Source organism: Lutra lutra, chromosome 4 (assembly GCF_902655055.1).
Source record: "Lutra lutra chromosome 4, mLutLut1.2, whole genome shotgun sequence".
NCBI classification, from domain to species: Eukaryota; Metazoa; Chordata; class Mammalia; order Carnivora; family Mustelidae; genus Lutra; species Lutra lutra.
This window is the reverse complement of record NC_062281.1, coordinates 173,205,332-173,225,202: the sequence shown is the minus strand read 5'-3', so window position 1 is coordinate 173,225,202 and position 19,871 is coordinate 173,205,332. Positions and strand designations below refer to the sequence as shown.

At 42.3% G+C, this 19,871-nt stretch overlaps 1 protein-coding gene across 6 annotated transcripts; it reads right to left on the bottom strand.

The window, feature by feature from the left end:
- Positions 1–1,967: 1,967 nt before the first annotated feature.
- Positions 1,968–19,716, bottom strand: ZBTB8OS (zinc finger and BTB domain containing 8 opposite strand). Of its 6 annotated transcripts, none has more exons than XM_047728826.1 (7): positions 19,183–19,335; positions 8,193–8,217; positions 7,589–7,710; positions 7,288–7,370; positions 6,261–6,313; positions 4,988–5,024; positions 1,968–4,762 (listed from the first exon to the last, which is right to left on the bottom strand). In XM_047728826.1, exons 1-7 carry the CDS (start codon positions 19,313–19,315, stop codon positions 4,751–4,753), a joined length of 465 nt encoding a protein of 154 aa, XP_047584782.1. In that variant the 5' UTR covers positions 19,316–19,335; the 3' UTR covers positions 1,968–4,750. The 6 variants fall into 6 exon arrangements, with proteins under 6 accessions (XP_047584782.1, XP_047584781.1, XP_047584784.1 ...); XM_047728825.1 differs by having other exon boundaries at positions 1,968–2,070; XM_047728828.1 differs by having other exon boundaries at positions 1,968–2,070; positions 19,179–19,295.
- Positions 19,717–19,871: the final 155 nt, after the last annotated feature.

The window sequence follows — 19,871 nt, the reverse complement described above, 5'->3', positions numbered from 1 at the left end:
TGCTCAGAACACTTAGGAAGCTCACAGACAATCTCTTCTTCTTAGGTCAAGTTTAGCGTGCTATAATGATATTTGGCACCACCCAGTGGCAATCTTTTCTCATCGATGTATGAATAAATAACAGCTCTGCAAACTCGTGGCAACAAAGAATACCTCAATCAATGAACAGAGAATAGAATAACACAGCAAATGAAACAAAAACAGTTTCATTTTTTTTTTTTAAAGATTTTATCTATCTGCCAGAGAGAGAATGAGCACAGGCAGACAGAATGGCAGGCAGAGGCTGAGGGAGAAGCAGGCTCCCCGCCGAGCAAGGAGCCCGATGTGGGACCCGATCCCAGGGCGCCGGGATCATGACCCGAGCCGAAGGCAGCCGCCCAACCAACTGAGCCACCCAGGCGTCCCAACAGTTTCATTTTTTTAAAAGTTACCTCCTTTGAAAGGTTCAGATCATTTTTTTTAAATTTTTTTTTTTAAAGATTTTATTTATTTATTTGACAGAGAGAGAGCACAAGCAGGTAGACAGGCAGGCAGAGAGAGAGAGAGGAGAAAGCAGGCTCCCCGCCAAGCAGAGAGGCCGATGTGGGACTCTATCCCAGGACCCTGAGATCATGACCCGAGCCAAAGGCAGAGGCTTAACCCACTTAGCCACCCAGGCGCCCGGTTCAGATCATTTTAACACAGTTTTCCCACAATGAAGAACTTAATTTTAAAAAATTATTTTTTTCTCTAAAATATAAATATATATTTATATTTATATATATATATAGAGAGAGAGAGAGCAGCTTTTTTTTTTTTTAAGATTTTATTTATCTGACAGACAGAGAGAGAGAGCACAAGCAGGAAGAGTGGCAGGCAGAGGAAGAGAGAAAAGCAGGCCCCCCACCAAGCAAGGAGCCCAATGCAGGACTCCATCCCAGGACCCCAGGATCATGACGTGAGCCGAGGGCAGATGCTTAATGACTGAGCCACCCAGGCGTCCCTACACAGAGCAGCTTTAATATAAAATTACCTGTGAGAAGGGCGGGCCTGTTTGTAAGGGTGTTTAAATTTTCTTATGGGAAAACAGTAAAGTATACACAACATTAGTGTTTTAAAAATGTGAGAGAGACTCAGAGCTCTTTCTAGGTAAGTCTCCCAATTTTTAAACTATAATTATTTCTAATAAGAAAAACCAAGTGGAATAGAGGATGGCTCTATCCCGCAGAATGTAAAACACAAGCTCTCAATGCGTATACAGAAGATGTGTGTGTCAGGGGCACCTGGGTGGCTTAGTCGGTTGAGCATCCGACTCCTGATCTTAGCTGAGGTCTTGATCTCAGGGCCGTGAATTCAGGCCTGCATAAAAATGTGTCTCTGTGTGTGTGTGTGAGAGAGAGAGAGAGAGAACCAATGTGGGGGAAAAAGCAAAGCCCTGGTCATAGGATTTTTCAAATTATTATTATTTTTCTCAGACCGGATTCGGTGAGAGTATGTCAGATTCAGAGCCTCTGGGCCGCTGCTTAGATTACTGGTCCTTTTGGGACCAGGCATTCCCCTGGAAGGGGCTGAGTACCTGCTCCTACAGTGCGGAAATAAGACACGAGATGCCACGCTTGCCACCCGAAGAATTCTTTCAAGTCTGAATAGCTGGGTAACACGGACCAAGGCTGCACCTTGCTGTCCCACTTCTGACTTTAAGTTAAAAGTTCCATTCGTAGGGCGCCTGGGTGGCTCATCGGTTAAGCGTCTGCCTTTGGCTCAGGTCATGATCTGGGGGTCCTAGGAGAGCCTGCTTCTCCCCCATCTCTGCTGATCTCCCGCTTGTGTTCTCATTCACTCTCTGACAAATAAAGAAAATCTTTTTTAAAAACTTCTGTTCTGCAAATCTCCATATAGCAACAGATACTGTAGAATTTATATCATAGGATCTTCTGAAAAGGAAGAGGAAAAAAACCAGTTCTTCGTAGAAGGGGGTTCGGTTTTGTTTTGTGTTTTGATATCTTAAATGTCAATGATCACAAAAACTTCTGGCTTCTCTTCATTATAGACCTGCATTGCTGAGTAGGTTATTGCCTTGACTTCAGTTCCCTAAAGCAGGGGTTAGAGAAAAAAAACAAAAAAGAAAAAGTGAACATCAAAATCAGAATCATTAACTCTAATGACAACTGGCAGAAAGGCCAAATTTTACCATTATTCTGAAAACTAAAAACCCACAGGAGACAAGCAGTTACTTGTGTAGCATTCTACACTCATCCAGCAACAAAGCAACATGTGCCCAGGGGAAGTGAGCTGGCTGGACAGTGAAAGCTGCAGCTCCAACCTGGCTGTGTTTCCACAGAGCTCCTCGGGCTGTCTGACCTCCCCAGCACCCTGCTTTCAGTTTACCGAATGGCTTGAGTGGAGGAGCCCAAAGCTCTCCCACTGCCTGGCCCCGGGCTCCTCCTCAAGACCTGCTGCTTGCAGTGGCCCGGGCCCTAGGAACACAGACCCTTCTTTTCTCCCCCGCTGCCCACTCACTCTACATTGTGGAGTTCTCGCTCCCCATGTTTGATACATGACAATCCCCCCTCCCCTGCCCCGGTTCAGAACCACAGGATGAGATGTCCTCTTAGTTCCTTCCTGTTCTAGAAAAGAAAATACAAGAACTAGGTGCAGCACAAAATGTATCAGGCAATAGGTGACTGGCATCCACTGGCTCTGCAGCACAAAGGAAATCTGAAGATTTCACGGACAGATCTGAAAGGCACTGACCTGTGCTCTTCTTCCCTCTGCCATCATTACCTGGTGAGACCATAACCTAAACCCAATTCAAATTTCTGCCTCTGGCAGCACACACCGTGCTCACTGGTATCACCTGAAATCATGTCCACAGTCTACCATCTCTCAAGTCTATACTCACATGAGCTTTGCCTCCTGTTACAATGAACTGTCCGGCCCTGTTCCTATCAGAAGGCTGACCCTTAACCCTGGACGTTCTATCCTCTATCGCTTTCCCAACTTAATGTCTTTGCTCTGAACTTACTCTCTCCCTCTCCAGCATGATCAATTTGCCCCAAGTTCCTAGATCACTTCCACGGAGCCTACACTGGTGTTATAAAACCTCCTTGCTGAAACAAGACAAAACAAAAAAACTTTTCCCTTCCCTACCACATTCCCCTCTGGCTATTACTGTTCTAAGCCATATGTTCCCCTTTTCTCAAACTCTGTCTCAATATACGGCCTCCACTTCCCTATCTCTCATTCATTCGCTCTCTGACCCACACATCTTTCCACTGATTCGTAAATCCATGGTCAATCGTCAAGCCTCAGCCCACTCAGTCTCTGAGCAATCTCAAGGGCATTAGATATCTGGCTTTGGGGCTCCCCTCTTCTTTGGCTCCCTCTTATAAGGCTCTCCTCCTTTCCTTTTTGGCTCCATCTTTTCCAAAGTTAGTGCCCCAGAGCTCAGTCTTCTCTATACTCTCTCTCTTATCTACACCTCCCTCCTTGGTAATCTTATCTAGTCCTATGGCTATAAATATGATGGTTTCCAGACTGAGATTTCCAGATCTACCTATCTCCTGAACAAGTCATCCTACAGACAAGTGCCTATTATGTGACATCTCCATTTAGATATCTAATATACACCTCAAACACAGTATGTTCAAAAGAAAGTTCCACTGTGTCTTGTGTATTATAATTCACATAGCCCCTCTCTTGGTTTCTCTTCTTTAAGGCTTCTCTCCCAAGGTTCCCTCACCAGGCTTCGTTTCATTATGTTGTGCTTGAAGAAATGGTACTGCAGCTCCTAGAAGCAACCAGGAGTCCTCAGTCACCCTCATCTAATTTAGGCCTCCTTGGCCTCAACACAGGAGTCAGCAAACTACAAATCATGGGCCAAATCTAGCCTGATACCTGGTTTCGTACAGCACCCCCACACTAATGGTTTTTTTTTTTTTTTTTTGAAGTACTTATTATTTGACAGAGAGAGACACAGTGAGAGAGGGAACACAAGCAAGGCAAGGGGGAGACGGAGAAGCAGGGTTCCTGCTCAGCAGAGAGCCCAATGCGGGGCTCGATCCCAGGACTCTGGGATCGTGAGAGGAGCCAAAGGCAGAAGCTTAACAACTGGGCCACTGAGGCACCCCAAGAATGGTTTTTATATTTCTAAGTGACTGGGGGGGGGAACCCACAAGAGAATATCTCATGACATTTGAAAATGATATGAAATTCAGATTTCAGCGTCCATGACGTTTATTGGACTACAACCACGGTCGTTCATGTCTGTTGTCCGTGGCGGCCGCAGTGTTACAACAGGGGAGCTGAATACTGCTCTTCTAGCACTCTTGTTCCACGAAGCTTCAAACATGATTCAGCCCTTTACAGAAAGCACGTATACGCCTGCTCCTAGTCCTCCACACACATTGGATTGGGAGAAAGTAAAGCCATACTGGGTGGCAAATACAGAATGTGGAGATGTACAGAAAGTAGAAGGTGAGAACATCCAGTCCAACACCTTCATTAAAGGGAGAGACACCGAAGTTTGAAAAGGCAAAGGGACTTTGAAGTCTCACAAAAGTCTGGAACAAACCTGACCCCAGAACTCAAGCACTGACTCCTAATCTACCAAGTCAGATGTGTGAAGTCCCAGTGTTTAGACATAATAGGGTCAGAGACGTCTGAGGAAAACTTACAACTTTACACCAATTTATTTCTTAGAACTTACTGAGGTTTACCATCATATACTGACTTTATGGTAAGAAGTATAAAATGTTTTTAATGGTTGGATTTAAAAACATACCTGAGGGGCACCTGGGTGGCTCAGTGGGTTAAAACCTCTGCCTTCAGCTCAGGTCATGATCCCAGGGTCCTGGGATCGAGCCCCACATCGGGCTCTCTCCTCAGCAGGGAGCCTGCTTCCCCCCACCCCTCTCTGCCTGCCTCTCTGCCTACTTGTGATCTCTGTCAAATAAATAAATAAATCTTAAAAAAAAAGAATAAATAAATAAATAAAATAAAAACATACCTGAGGGTGCTTGGACAATGAAAATTCTTCTCCCCACCTTGAGAAGGAAAATTAAAACATGATTAAGACTTCCAAGATTTAATATTTATTTATCCTTTACATACTTGAACATAAATCTTATAAATGTGGTTAAGATATGAGAAAGCCACAAGAGCTGGGAGGAGTAAGGAAGCTACAAATTTCAGTTTGATTGCCAGTAAACAGAGCTGCTGAGGGGCATATGTGCTACAGCTATTACAACAAGGTTGATGGTTGCCTTAAAAAAAAAAAAGTGTGGGGGCACCTGGGTGGCTCAGTCATTAAGCATCTGCCTTCGGTTTAGGTCATGATCCAAGGGTCCTGGGATGGAGTCCTGCACTGGGCTCCCTGCTTGTTAGGAAGCCTGCTTCTCCCTCTCCCATTTCCTCTGTTTGTGTTCCCTCTCTCACTGTGCTTCGCTCTATCAAATAAACAAAATCTTTAAAAAAAAAAAAAAGAAAGAAAGAAAGCAAAGGAGGGGAAATAATAAAGACTTCATTTTACAAAGAAACACATCAAATTCGACATAAATTGGAAAAACAGACTTTATATAGAAATAACCTAAAAGATATCCTTAAGTGACTGAAGAGATTTGGGAAACACGAAGTCCAATCAAAGAGATCTAACCAAGTGTTTGCAATCTCTGGAAGGAAAAGTATAATTTGTTAATAGAAGGAACCACTTTGAACAGAGTCCAGGTGTGAGGATCTACGAGAAGAAAGTATCAGTGCTTCATGTCACCAAGCCAGGCTTCACACACACAAAAATTTTTTTAAGATTCTATTTATTTATTTGACAGACAGAGATCACAAGCAGGCAGAAGCAGGCAGAGAGAGAGGAGGAAGCAGGCTCCCTGCTGAGCAGAGAGCCCGATGCAGGGCTCATCCCAGGATGCTGGGATCATGACCTGAGCTGAAGGCAGAGGCTTTAACCCACTGAGCCACCCAGGCGCCCCCACACAGAAAATTTTTATGCTAAAAATCAATAAATTGGGAATCAGGTTCGAGAACCAGTATCAACTTTGTTCTGTCAAAATTCTGGTCCTCCAAAGTTGAGGTCCAAAGCCCTTGCTCCTAGGGCTCACACAGCTTAACCTACAGAGCTCCACTGGGATGAGACTGGACCTCTGATTTTATATTTGTCTTCCTGCCTACTAGGTTCAGTGAAGAATTTTAACAACCTTCACGTCTTGCTACTGAAAAGATCTGCATATATGCGCTGCCAAACTGAGCACAAAAAGATTTTCAAAACATACCCAATTGACCGTAATTTGAAATTTCTTTGATCAATGTGAAGTACTTTCACTTCCTAAAGAGGAAAAAAAATTAATTTAAAAAAATGTTCATAACAGACCATCTACTAAAACATATCTAATAATTGTCAAAACACTATGTTGTACACCTGAAACTAATATAATATTGTATATCAATTATACTTTAAATTTATGAAAATATGTCTAGGTTATCCCTTTTCCTAGAAAATAACAGCATATGACTTCTCTGAAGCAAAGAAAACTAAAATGTTAACTAAAGTAGAACAAATGAAATATATTTCAAGGAAATAAGGGTTTTTTTCTTAAGTATTTGAGGGAAATATTCTTGAAAAAATGTACAATCCAAAAACATGAATCAAGAAATTTCTCTGTAAAACAGAATAGGATGATACAGGATTTCAATCATTCTCAGCCCATTTGTAAGTAATACTGTAGGTTCTTGACCTCTGTAGGACAAGTGACCAGTCAGAAGAGGGTACGTAGTGGGGCTGGGAAGGGACAGAATGGAGGGGTGTGGAAGCAGGGAGGGCCCTGTGTGTTAGGTTAACAATGATGTTGGAGAGGGTTCTCTCTTTGAGGTGGATGGTAACAAGCAATCTCCATTTGGCTGTTTCCTTTGTCATGTTACGAAAAGCTGAGAACAATTTTTAAATTTAGGCCAACATGGCACAGCTACTAAATTTCACATGGGACAAAGGAACATACGGATGGACATAAATATAGTTCAAACTTGGGAGACATAAAAAGTGTAGGTGAAGATAGCAGGTGCATTCTTATTGTATAATCCTGGTTACTGACAAGTATATGGTAACAAATCTAAAAATTAGAAAATGCATATACATAGGCAAAGTCAGGTTAACCAAGAAGTCCCTATTTTCTGCAAATCAATATCATCTTATACATCTGTATGGCTTGGTTTTGCATCACGTGTTCTATTCTCAATCATTTTTCTTTTAAAATCTGAATTAAGAACCCATTTGCTCAGTAAAAAAGAAAAACCCTTGCTTACCCGGGGTATGAAGAATTCGTCAGCACTGAACTTATAAAGCCACTCATCCAAAAAGTGAAATAGTAGGGATTCTAAGTCATCTCCTATAGGATCAAGAAGGATCATGATAGTATGACATTTAATAATTCTAGTCTCTAAAAACTTGCTTGAATTTAGAAGTGCAAGGAATTTCTTAGGCTAGCTGAAAGAGGAAGAACAGGCTCACAATTAATTTTATTGTTCTTATTGTGAAAATGTACTGAAGTTATATAGAACACTGCACATTTGCATGACAATTTCTTCCCTGGAAATAACTGGTTACCTTGGGTTTCTACTTGTACTGTCTGCAGGGGCTCCACAGTCCCAGTATCTGTCATGTAACCGAACATGGCCATTGCACATTGTTCAAATGCTTCCTCCAGAGTATCTCCCCACGCATGTAACCTAAAGAAATACATTCATGCCCTGTGTAATAAAATCTACAGCAAGAGAGAAAACTTGACAGCAAGGTCAAAATAAAATCAGCTGATAAGTACAAATCCAAAGGCCTCAATCAATCTAATGGCACGGAAACTGGGTTCTTTTAAACTACCTTTTTCATATTGTAAAGGAACCAAAATAGGAAGAGAGAATTAAAACTAGGGACATCAAGATTAAAACGTCAGGGGTGCCTGGGTGGCTCAGTGGGTTAAGCCGCTGCCTTCGGCTCGGGTCATGATCTCAGGGTCCTGGGATCGAGCCCCGCGTCGGGCTTTCTGCTCAGCAAGGAGCCTGCTTCCTCCTCTCTCTCTGCCTGCCTCTCTGCCTGCTTGTGATCTCTGTCTGTCAAATAAATAAATAAAATCTTAAAAAAAAAAAAAGATTAAAACGTCAGCCTTCCTATTTAAGAACACGATTTCAAAGGCATAAATTGTAGGTGTACTCACTGGACATCTGCTGTATGATCCAAATCTGAGGGAGAGAGGGAAAAACACATATGTCATTAAACTTAACTTGCAAATCACAAGAAGCTCTAGTTCGTTATTAAGAACATTATCTTTTGGGGCGCCTGGGTGACTCAGTTGGTTGGGTGGCTGCTTTCAGCTCAGATCATAAACCCAGGGTCCTGGGATGGAGCCCCTGCATTGGGCTCCCCACTTAGTGGGGAGCCTGCGTCTCCCCCTCCTTTTGCCCCTCCCCCGCCCCCACTCATTTTCTCTCCCTCTCACATAAATTAAATTAAATTAAATTAAAAAATTGTCCTTCAAAGGCAAGAAAATGTGGGGCAGGGATGCCTGGGTGGCTCAGTCAGTTAAGCATCTGCCTTCGGCTCAGGTTCCTGGGATTGAGTCCCGCACTGGGCCTCCTATAACCAGAGAGCCTGCTTCTCCCTCTGCCTCCTGCTCCCCCTACCTGTGCTTGCTCTCTCTCTAATAAATAAATAAAATCTTTGAAACAAATCACTTAAAGAAAATGTGGCACAAACCTCACCTTTTGCTATCCATTTACATAGGAAAGTTAATTGCTTTGTTAAAGGCTACTTTTTCAAAAGTCAAGATTTGTGTATAAATGACAATTTCTAGAAGGCAGCAGGGCCAGGAGCTTCTAGGTGATCTAAAGTGTCTAATACATTAGTATATCTCAATAATGCCATTTCCTGACATTAGTTACTTTTCCTCAACAAAACAAATCAGTATCTATTCTAAGTATCTGCTCTGTGAAAGATCAAAATTCTAGGAACTACATCATCATCAGAGATATAAAATTCCAGATTTCTCTGTCTTACCTTTTCATGAACAGCTAATCAGATCCTATACAAAATAGGTTTGTCTCTTTGAAATAAGAGCCAAGGGGACACCTGGGTGGCTCAGTCGGCTCAAGTCATGATCCCAGCATTGTGGGATCGAGTCCCACATCGGGCTCCTTGCTCAGCAGGGAGTCTGCTTCTCTCTCCACCTCTGCCTGCCACTCTACCTGCTTGTGCATATTCTCTCTCTCTCTCTCTGACAAATAAATAAATAAATGAAATCTTAAAAAAAAAATAAAATAAAGAGCCAAGTTTTTTATTCGTTAATTTCTTTCATTTAAAGAACTCCTCAATGATCCCGCTGGCTAATAAAGCAGTTTCAGAAAGTAAACTCTATGTTTATGAGCTTTTTCCTGATATCCCCACAGGAATACCCAACCACTCCTATCACAAACTCCCATTGGATCTGTTCTCTCAACATTTCGCAGTCTATTCTTCACTGGTATCATGACTTTAATCAGTTCTTCCCACTTACGATAATAGAATATTCAGGCTAGAAGGAGAGGTGATAAACAAGTTAAAAGAAAATGACAGGTATTAACCCTATAGAAATGAACGCCTGTGTCCAGAATGCTCCCAGCAACTTATTCCCCCAAAGTAAACACCAAATATCAACCAAGAGAAGAACAGATAAACGAAGGCACAAGGGAGTACTGCTCAGTGATAAAACAGTGCAAGCTACGGACTCATGCATTAACATGAATCTCAAAAACGTTAAATGAAAACTGCAGGGGCCCCTGGGTGGCTCAGTGGGTTAAGCCTCTGCCTTTGGCTCAGGACATGATCCTAGGGTCCTGGGATCGAGCCCTACATCGCGCTCTCTGCTCAGTGGGGAGCCTGCTTCCTCCTCTCTCTCTGCCTGCCTCTCTGCCCACTTGTGACCTTTGTCTGTCAAATAAATAAATAAAAATCTTTAAAAAGAAAGAAAGAAAGAAAGAAAAGTGCACAACTCTCAGCACCTAATACCTCTATCCAAAAACCCTGCGCCAAGAGTGATCAAACTTGAGCACAAGTGGGCTTCTAACAGCATAAGTAAGCCTTGTTCTAGAATCACTCCGGCCAGAGCACAGTAGACGACCTGCTGGAGAAAGCGCTACACAGCCAGAATTTACTGTTTGTTCCAGCCAAAACCTGACAATAGGCTCTTCACCTCCCTTTCTTACAGCATTTACTAAAAAGGGCTTACAACAGTGAATATTTATCTCTACAACTCAGCAGGGTCTTTCTTCAGGACTCCACAGCCATTCTTTTAAAAATGTAATCATCGGGTAGGACTCCCAGTCCCCGTGGGAGGATAGAATTGAACTTTGGTAACTGCTTGCTACCAAATACTGGAGGCCTAACTGAATTTACAGCCTAACGGTTTGGAATTTTTCATTTCTCTGACTCTACTGAGCTCTGGCTCTCCCCTCTTCTACATTTGCCCTTTAAAAGGTCCCATCACCTCTGTGCAATTCGGAATGGAGCTCAGCTCTTTCTCCTACTGTAGTTACTGAATAAAACCCCATCCACCACTTTAATGTCCAGCTGAGTTTATTTCTGATACTGAGTGAAGCCGCTAGGCATAAAAGAATCCAAACCATGGGGATCCACTTGCGTGGAACTCTTAAAACAGGCAAAATTAAGTTCTGGTGATAGAAATCCAAACTGTCTGCCTCAAAGTAAGGATGTGGGGGCTTATAGGAAAAAAGTAAAAGGGAATTTTCTAGGGTGATGGAAATGTTCTATAGCCTGACTGGAGTTTGGTTACAGTCCAATGTATAACATACTGGAATGATAAATACATGTACATATCTATTTGCAAAACTTTTTAAAAACATTTTAAATGAATCTCTAGACCCATTGTGGGGTTCGAACTTACAACTCTGAGATCAAGAGAGGCATGCTCTTTGGACTGAGCCAGCCAAGGGCCTCTGCTTATCAAAACCTACTGGACTTTATGCTTAAGATCCAAGCCCTTTTACTATATTTATGTAAACCTTAATTAAAAAAATATAACAACAACAATTGGGATGCCTGGGTGCCTCAGTCAGTTAAGCAACTGCCTTCCGCTCAGGTCATGATAATACCAGAAATTTTAACTGAAAAACTTTCAAATATTTATTCATTTAAAAATAATGCACCTGACTGACTTAGTAAGTAGAACATGCAATTCTTTTTTTTTTTTTTTTAATTTATTCATTTGACAGACAGAGATCACAGGTAGGCAGAGAGGCAGGCAGAGAGAGAGGAGGAAGCAGGCTCCCCGCGGAGGGGAGAGCCCGACGCGGGGCTTGATCCCAAGATCCTGGGATCATGACCTGAGCCGAAGGCAGAGATTTTAACCCACTGAGCCACCCAGGCGCCCCAACAGAACATACAATTCTTGTAAGCTTTTATAAGTTTGAACTCCACGCTGAGGATAGAGATTACTTACAAATAAGACTTTTTAAAAATAAAACTATTTCATATTGCATATCATTATGAAAAATAACCATATTTCCCCCAAAATTTTAGTGAGAAGAGTGCCACTGTTTCTGCAAGTATTTTTAATATTTGACTTCAGTGTATTGATTTAGTTGAAGTACATACATAAAATGAACCTAGGGTGATGGAAATGTCCTATAGCCTGACTGGAGTTTGGTTACAATCCAATGTATAACATACTCCAGTGATAAATACATGTACGTATCTATTTGTGTAAAGAGAGGGGTGTCTTAATAGCTCTTCAAAAAAACTAGATATAGTTTTCCTTGATGTTACACCAAAACTAGAAACATGTTAGTTTTTTATTTCTTTTAATTTTTTCTAAAGATTTATTTATTTGAGAGAGAGAGAGAAAGAGAGTGAGAGCACGGTGGGGAGGGAGAGAGTCTTAAGCAGATGTCATGCTAAGTTCACAGTCCCACTCAGCGCTTTATCTCACAACCCTGAGCCAAAACCAAGAGTTAGACACTTAACCAACTGTGCCACCCAGGTGCCCTTGAAATATGCTGGTTTTTAAAAAGGTTAGTTGCAATGTGGATTTTGAGCTGTGACAATGAACTTTTTGTGCTCTGTAACATGTGCTCTGTAACATTAAAATCCATTGCTCTACCTTGTGCCTAGAATGGCTCTAATTTGTGCCTGACTATGTAACATCAAAGCACTGGTCCTCTGAAAAATACCAGTTCAGGGCACCTGGGTGGCTCAGTTGGTTAAGTGGGTAAGAAGCTGCCTTCAGCTCAGGTCGTTATCCCAGAGTCCCCGGATGGAGTCCTGTATTGGGCTCCCTGCTCGCCAGGGAGTCCGCTTCTCCCTCTCTCTCTACCCCTCCCCCCAGCCCATTCTCTCTCTCTCTCTCTCTCCCCCCGCCACGGTCTCTCAAATAAATAAAATCTTTTTTTTTAAAGATTTTATTTATTCATTAGAGAGAGGAAGAGGGAACACGTACTGGGAGAGACAGAGGGAGAGGGAAAAGCAGACTCCCCACTGAGATGGGAGCCTGATGTTGGCCTCAATCCCAGGCCTTGGAGATCATGACCGGAGCTGAATACAGATGCTCAACCACCTGAGCCACCCAGGCGCCCCTCAATAAATAAAATCTTAAAAAAACAAACAAACAAACAAAAAACAAAACAAGGGCGCCTGGGTGGCTCAGTTGGTTGAGCAGCTGCCTTCGGCTCAGGTCATGATGCCGGACTTCCAGGATCAAGTCCCACATCAGACTCCCAGCTCCTTGGGGAGTCTGCTTCTCCCTCTGACCTTCTCCTCTCTCATGCTCTCTCTCACTCATTCTCCCTCAAATAAATAAATAAAATTAAAAAAAAAAAGTTCGGCACGCCTGGGTGACTCAGTTGTTAAGCATCTGCCTTCAGCTCAGGTCATGGTCTCAGGGTCCTGGGCACTGGGGTCCCCGCTCAGCGGGAAGCCTGCTTCTCCCTCTCCCACTCCCCCTGCTTGTGTTCCCTCTTTCGCAGTCTCTCTCTCTCTGCCAAATAAATAAATAAAATCTTAAAAAAAAAAAGTTCATTGATTTGTACAGATAATGTTGATATATTTAATTATACAGAATGATATTACATATACATATATATTTGTAAATATAACCACCAATTTCATCAGAAAGATCTTTAATTACTGAGAAACTGTCAAGCTCATGATGGTAGATCAAGCTTTTCCAAAATCTGAATTTCACTCAAAACTTTGAATTTTGGGTGCCTGGGTAGCTCAGTTGGTTAAGCGACTACCTTCGGCTCAGGTCATGATCCGGGAGTCCTGGGATCAAGTCCCCCATCAGGCTCCCTGCTCCATGGGGAGTCTGCTTCTCCCTCTGACCTTCTCCCCCCTCACGCTCTCTCTCAAATAAATAAATAAAATCTTAAAAAAAAAAAACTTGAATTTTATCATTGCCAACAAATATTGTGTTATTTTGTGACAGCACTTTATTTAAAGAAATTATCTGCCAAATAGCCCTGTCTGAGCAACAGTACTGTATCTTTCAGTCATTCATTCTTTGGAGAGAGAAACAACAACAAAAGCAACAGGTGTTTCCTGAAAAACAAAAACACACAAAAACCCAGCTCACAACTCAATTACGCAGGTTCTTTTCCTCAAGGTAATCGTCAATATTTGACAACCAGCAGAAATACTTTATGTATAATTTTCATTTTGTTTCACAGAATATTAAAAAGACATATACTCAGTGGTCAATAGAATTGACAGTCCTTACTCATTCAAAGACATCTTTAAGTCAAAATGACTTTTTCTTTTAGTTTTAAGTACACGGTGGTAAAGAATAAAGTGTCCTCCAGCACAGTTCAGTGCGGCGGCTTCAGCCTGTGCTCAAGGGACAGTCTTCCCCCTTCCAAGGCTTCTGCACCATCAGCACAAACAGCAACACAGTAAAAGAGCAACTATCCCAGTATTATTATGAAAGCAGTTTTGACATCACAGATTCTCTGAAAGGGTCTTGGAAACCCCAGGGGTGCAAGGACCACACTTGGAGAACTGAAAACTATGGAAGAGAACAGGAAATAAATTTAACTTGGACCGAGAGGTTCAGGTAAGAATTCCTAAAGGAGGGGCGCCTGGGTGGCTCAGTGGATTAAAGCCTCTGCCTTCAGCTCAGGCCATGATCCCAGGGTCCTGGGATGGAGCCCCACACTGGGCTCTCTCTGCTCAGCGGCAAGCCTGCTTCCCCCCTCTCACTCTGCCTGCCTCTCTGCCTACTTGTGATCTCTGTCAAATAAATAAATAAAATCTTAAAAAAAAAGAATTCCTAAAGGAAATAAGACCTAACAGTGTAAGAGCCAAGAGACTAAGGGTGATCTGAATCTGTTTGCTCATTCTCTTATTCCCCATTTCTGCTCAGTGCCCAATACACAACAGGTGTTCAATCATATTGCTGAATGAATACATGAGATGACAACTATGCTGGGTCTAAAAGGAAAAACAGAGCTACAGGAGAAGCATGTGGGGAGGTCTGGGGGCTGTCTGTGGAAAGAAATGAAACTGGGAGATAACACAGACTAATCTCACATTACATCATTTCAAAGGCTGTACAAAATGCTGGCAAGTGGAATCCACTATGACCAAGTGGGATTTATTCCTGGAATGCCAAGATTCAATTATTAGGAAACAGATTAATGGAACTCATATAAATATATGATCCTCTCCATAGATATAATCATGAAACATACCATAAAAATATTAATAAATAAATAAATAAATAAAAAATCTTTTAAAAAAATAAATAAAAATAATAGGAAAGGAGGTAAAAGGATGCCACTCTGTCACAAAGATTACTTTGAGCAGAAGACTAATGAGAGAAGATACAAGATACAAGAAAAACTCTCTGCCTTTCCCACTATATGCCTAAAACATAAATTTGTAAAGGTGCTCCCCATCACCTATCAGCAAGGAAAGAAATTAGTCATCAGAGAAAATTCTAGACCCTTATCCACCCAGAGTCAGCACCAAAGGAATCTACATAATAAAGTTTCCTAACTAGCCCTCATCTTCCATTAGTTCACCCATATATTTATCTTCCTGCAATTGGCTGCCCCACAATTACAAAGTGCTTTTCCATTGTCTTGTCATTTCTCTACAAAATTACTGTTCCTGTCAAGGTGCTATGTAAGTTCAAGTTCTTCATTGCTAAAGCTGAGTGATGTATACATGGACGTCATTGTACTATCCCCTTAATTTTGTATATATTTATATATAGCTCGTGTTTTATCTACATACAGAAAAAAAAGCAAGATTGGCAAGTAGGGCAGGGGGCACCTGAATGGTTCAGTCAGTTAAGGATCCCATCTTGATTTCGGCTCATGTCATGATCTCAGGGCATGAGATGTGAGATCAAGCCCCATGTTGGGCTCTGTACTGGGTATGGAGCCTGCTGAAGATCTTAGATTCTCAGCTTCTGCCCCTCGCCCATGGTCTCTCTCTCAAAAAAAAAAAAATTAAAAGATGGCAGGAAAGGGGCAAATAGTGAGGGGAGAGTGTCCTACAAGATACTAAAAGATAGAATAAAGCCTCAATAGTTAAAAGTACAGCACTGGCACATAAAAAGAAAAACAGAACAAAGGAATAGAACAGTTAGGTCCAGCTACAGACCTAAATATAGGTAGGGGAATTCTGGATATAATAAAGATGACCCATTCCAATCACAGGAGAAAAGACAGATGCTGAAGAAACAAAGTCAGGTCATCTGGAAAACAATTAAATCAGATACTTAATTTCTACCTTACTCTAATTCTGGTATATTCAAGTTTAAAATGTTTAAAAAAATACTAGAAACAAGAATAATCTATAACTATCAGCAAAAATATGGTTCTCACAAATATGAGCAAGAAAAAGCCAACACAAAGGAAGACATACTGGGTGTGCCTGGCTGACTCAGTCAATAGAGCATGTGACTCTTGATCTCTGGGTTGTGAGTCTGAGCTCCACGTAGGGTATGTTGAGATAGAGAGACAGACAGAAAGAAATGCATACTGTATAATTCCATTTATATAATGTACAAAAACAGGCAAAGCTAATCTATGATGTTAAAAGTCAGGCCAGTAGGGGCAGGGGCCTCCAGACTGGCTCAGGGGTGGAGGGTGAAAGTCTTGATCTAGGAGTTGTGAGTTCAAGTCCCACGTTGGGTGTAGAAATTACTTAAAAATAAAATCTTAGGGGCACCTGGGTGGCTCAGTGGGTTAATCCTCTGCCTTCGGCTTGGGTCATGATCCCGGGGTCCTGGGATTGAGCCCGGTATCGGGCTCTCTGCTCCGTGGGAAGCTGCTTCCCCCTCTCTCTCTGCCTGCCTCTTTGCCTACTTGTGACCTCTCTCTCTCTGTGTCAAATAAATAAATAAGTAAAATTTTTTAAAAATTAAAAAAAAACTTAAAAAAAAAGTCAGGCTAATGGGAATAGGGAGAATGGTGGTGACTGGAAAGGAGCATGAGATGGGCTGCTGGGATGCTACAATTTTTTTTTTAAGATTTTATTTATTAATTTGACAGAGAGAGACACAGCGAAAGAAGGAACACAAGCAGGGGGAGTGGGAAAGGGAGAAGCAGGCCTCTTGCCGAGCAGAGAGCCCAATGCAGCATTCTATCCTAGGACCCTGGGATCATGACCTCAACTGAAGGCAGACGCTTAATGACTGAGCCACCCAGGCGCCACTGCTATAATAATGTTTATCCATCTGGTCACTAGCTATACAGGTGTATTCAGTTTGTGAACATTCACTTATGATATATGCACTCTTAGTACATATATTACTTCAATAAAAGTTTTTATTTCCAGGGGCACCTGGCTGGCTCAGTTCATAGAGCATGCAACTCTTAATCTCAGGACGTTGAGTTCAAGCCCCACACTGGGTGTAGAGCTTACTTTAAAAAAAAAAAAAAAAAAAAAAGGTTCTCATTTCCAAATGTGCTAGGAGAAAACACAGGAGATTATTTTACATTTTCAGGAGGGGCAAAGCCTTCCTAAGTATGACTTCCCACAAGTCATAAAAAGAGTTAATAAATTTCACTACATAAAAATAAATTTCTACAGTGTTAAAAACACACACACACACACACACAACAAAAACAACCCAATAGAAAAAATGGTAAGAATATGAACATATGCATCCCAGAAGGGGACATACAAATACCTCCACACATATAGAAGTATATTCAACCTCACTTATAATTAAAAACAAACAAACAAACAAAAAGCGCTGGGGCGCCTGGATAGCTCAGTGGGTTGAGCCTCTTGACTTCGGCTGAGGCCATGATCTTAGGGTCCTTGGATGGAGCTCTGCATCAGGCTCTCTGCTCAGCAGGGATCCTGCTTCCCCTTCTCTCTCTGCCTGCCTCTCTGCCTACTTGTGATCTCTGTCTGTCAAATAAATAAATAAAATCTTTTTTAAAAATGCAACTAACATGACAAGATATTTAAATTGGAACAGACCAAAAAGTATGGTTATGCAGTAAATGGGTAGAAGTGTGAGGAAAGAGGCATGCTCATACAATGCCAGGGAGAGTATAAATTGGCATAACCTCACTGGAGATCAATTTAACAAAAACCGTTAAAATTAAAAATGTACATATCCTTTGATAAAGCAGTAACTTCTGGAAGTTTACAGATATACTTGCACATGTGCAAACAACAGATGCACAAGCATATTCCCTGCCTCATTGTTTCTAACAATGAAAGACTAGATAGAAATAACATAAAGGTCTATCAACTGGAAATTGATTAAGTAAATGTTGTAACAGCTTTGCCTGTATACATAAAGAAAATGGTAAGGACTGTTGACATTGACATGGAGAGTTAAGACTAGATGGCTGGGGATCAGGGGTGAAAGAAAGACTTACACACTGCATACCTGTTATACTCTTTGCATCAGATACAAGATTTATTAAAAGTAATTTTTAAATACTGTTTTCAAGGGGTGCCTAGGTGGCTAAGTTGGTTAGTCGCTGCTTTTAGCTCAGGTAATGGGATGGAGCCCCCAGTAGGGCTCCCTGCTCAGTGGGGAGTACGCTTCTCCATTTCCCTCTGCCCACCCCCTTCCCGCTCATGCAAGCTCTCTCTCTCTCTCTCTCTCTAATAAATAAAATCTTTAAAGAAACTATTTTTAAGAGAAAAATTAGCTAGATGTGGGTTGAGAACCCAGTATGCCATGGTAACTATACAGAGGCACTGGGGTGGCTCAGTCGGTTAAGCCTCTACCTTCAGTTCAAGTCATGATCTCAGGGTCCTATGATCTAGTCCTGCTTCTCCCTCTCCTTCTCCCACTCCCCTGCTTGTGTTCCCTTTATCACCATCTCTGTCAAATAATAAATAGAATCTTTATTAAAATAAAATAGGACAGAAAAATAAGTCATATTTGTGCTCCCCAAACCATAGCAACCTTTAGGGAGGATAGCTAAACATTTATATAGAAGATCAGAATCTGCACTATAGGGGTGCCTGGGTGGCTCACCGGGTTAAGCCTCTGCCTTCGGCTCAGGTCATGGTCTCAGGGTCCTGGGATCTACCCCCACTTCAGGCTCTCTGCTCAGCAGGGAGCCAGCTTCCTCCTCTCTGCCTGCCTTCTGCCTACTTGCGATCTCTGTGTGTCAGATAAATAAATTAAATTTAAAAAAAAAGGAATCTGCACTATACTTTCAAGTTTATTATCTCATTTACTCCTCAGATGAAGGAACTAAGGTGCAAAGAGAGGTTATGTATTTGCCTTAAATTACTAAGCTGTTCATGCAAAAACCAGATCTTTTGCTAAAACACAATCCAGGTAAAACACTAAGTTGTAAGTTTCCTACTCAACTTTCTAAGTCCTCTAACGTAACCACACTCATCACCCTACAGCTGGAGATACCTACCGGCGACAACCCGGCGAACGCTTGAAAATACTGTTGTCTTTAGAACGAATACGCTGGTAAAATTCCCACAAGGTAATGTGACTAGGTAAATGTGGAAAGAGTTCAAGAGACCATAAATGTGGCAGCCCAGGTTCCCGACTCTCAGACTATTAGGCTTTTTTCCTCAGCATCCCCCCGACAAGGACCTACAATACAGGACGAAACGGCATCAAGCCTGAAGCACCTTATGGGGTAAAACGGATGGCTAGGCCGGAAGACCTGAGCAAGGAGACAGGGGATGACAGAAGTGAGCCACCTACTCACACTCGTACTTCCGAATGACTGGGGGATATTTGGCCTTGATCGCCTTCTGCTCTTCAGTCAAATTGTAATCTCGAATATCTTCCTCTTCCTGCGCCATAATTGCAGCACTGGACACTCTACTTCCGCCCTTCATTAGCCGGACTTCGGCCCTAATTTATAACTTCCGCCCTAGACTCCGCCCCCCCTTGGCACGCCCCCTTAAAGGACCAGGACTCCATTCTCTCAGATGTACTTTATACCCTAAGAATTCTATCCTACGGCCCGCCACTGGGAGCACATCTTTAATAGGCTTAGGCCCTATTTTCTGTGTTTGCTTCATCCGTCCTAAGAACTAAGGAAAAAGAAATTGGAAGACCTGGGAGTATGGAGAGACTTGAACTAGACACCCTGTTTCTGAGTGTTTAGAAGCCTTTTCTTTCCGCCTTACTCCCGGGGTTGTTAACTAGACTCAAAAGCATTCTATATTTCTCATCTGAGCACTTTGACAGTATCTGGAGATGAAAAGCCTTTAAGAAAATGGCTGCCCCCTGGAGAGCGCGGACTAAACCTGTCACGTGACCCGGCGGTCGCACTCCCACCGGCTCCGCGCGCGCGCGATCGAAGGAAGTCGGATCCCGGCCTTGTGGGGGCAGGGGAGGGGCGCCCGCCTCAGATCCGCAGAAAGCGATTCTGCGTGTCTGGATAGGCTG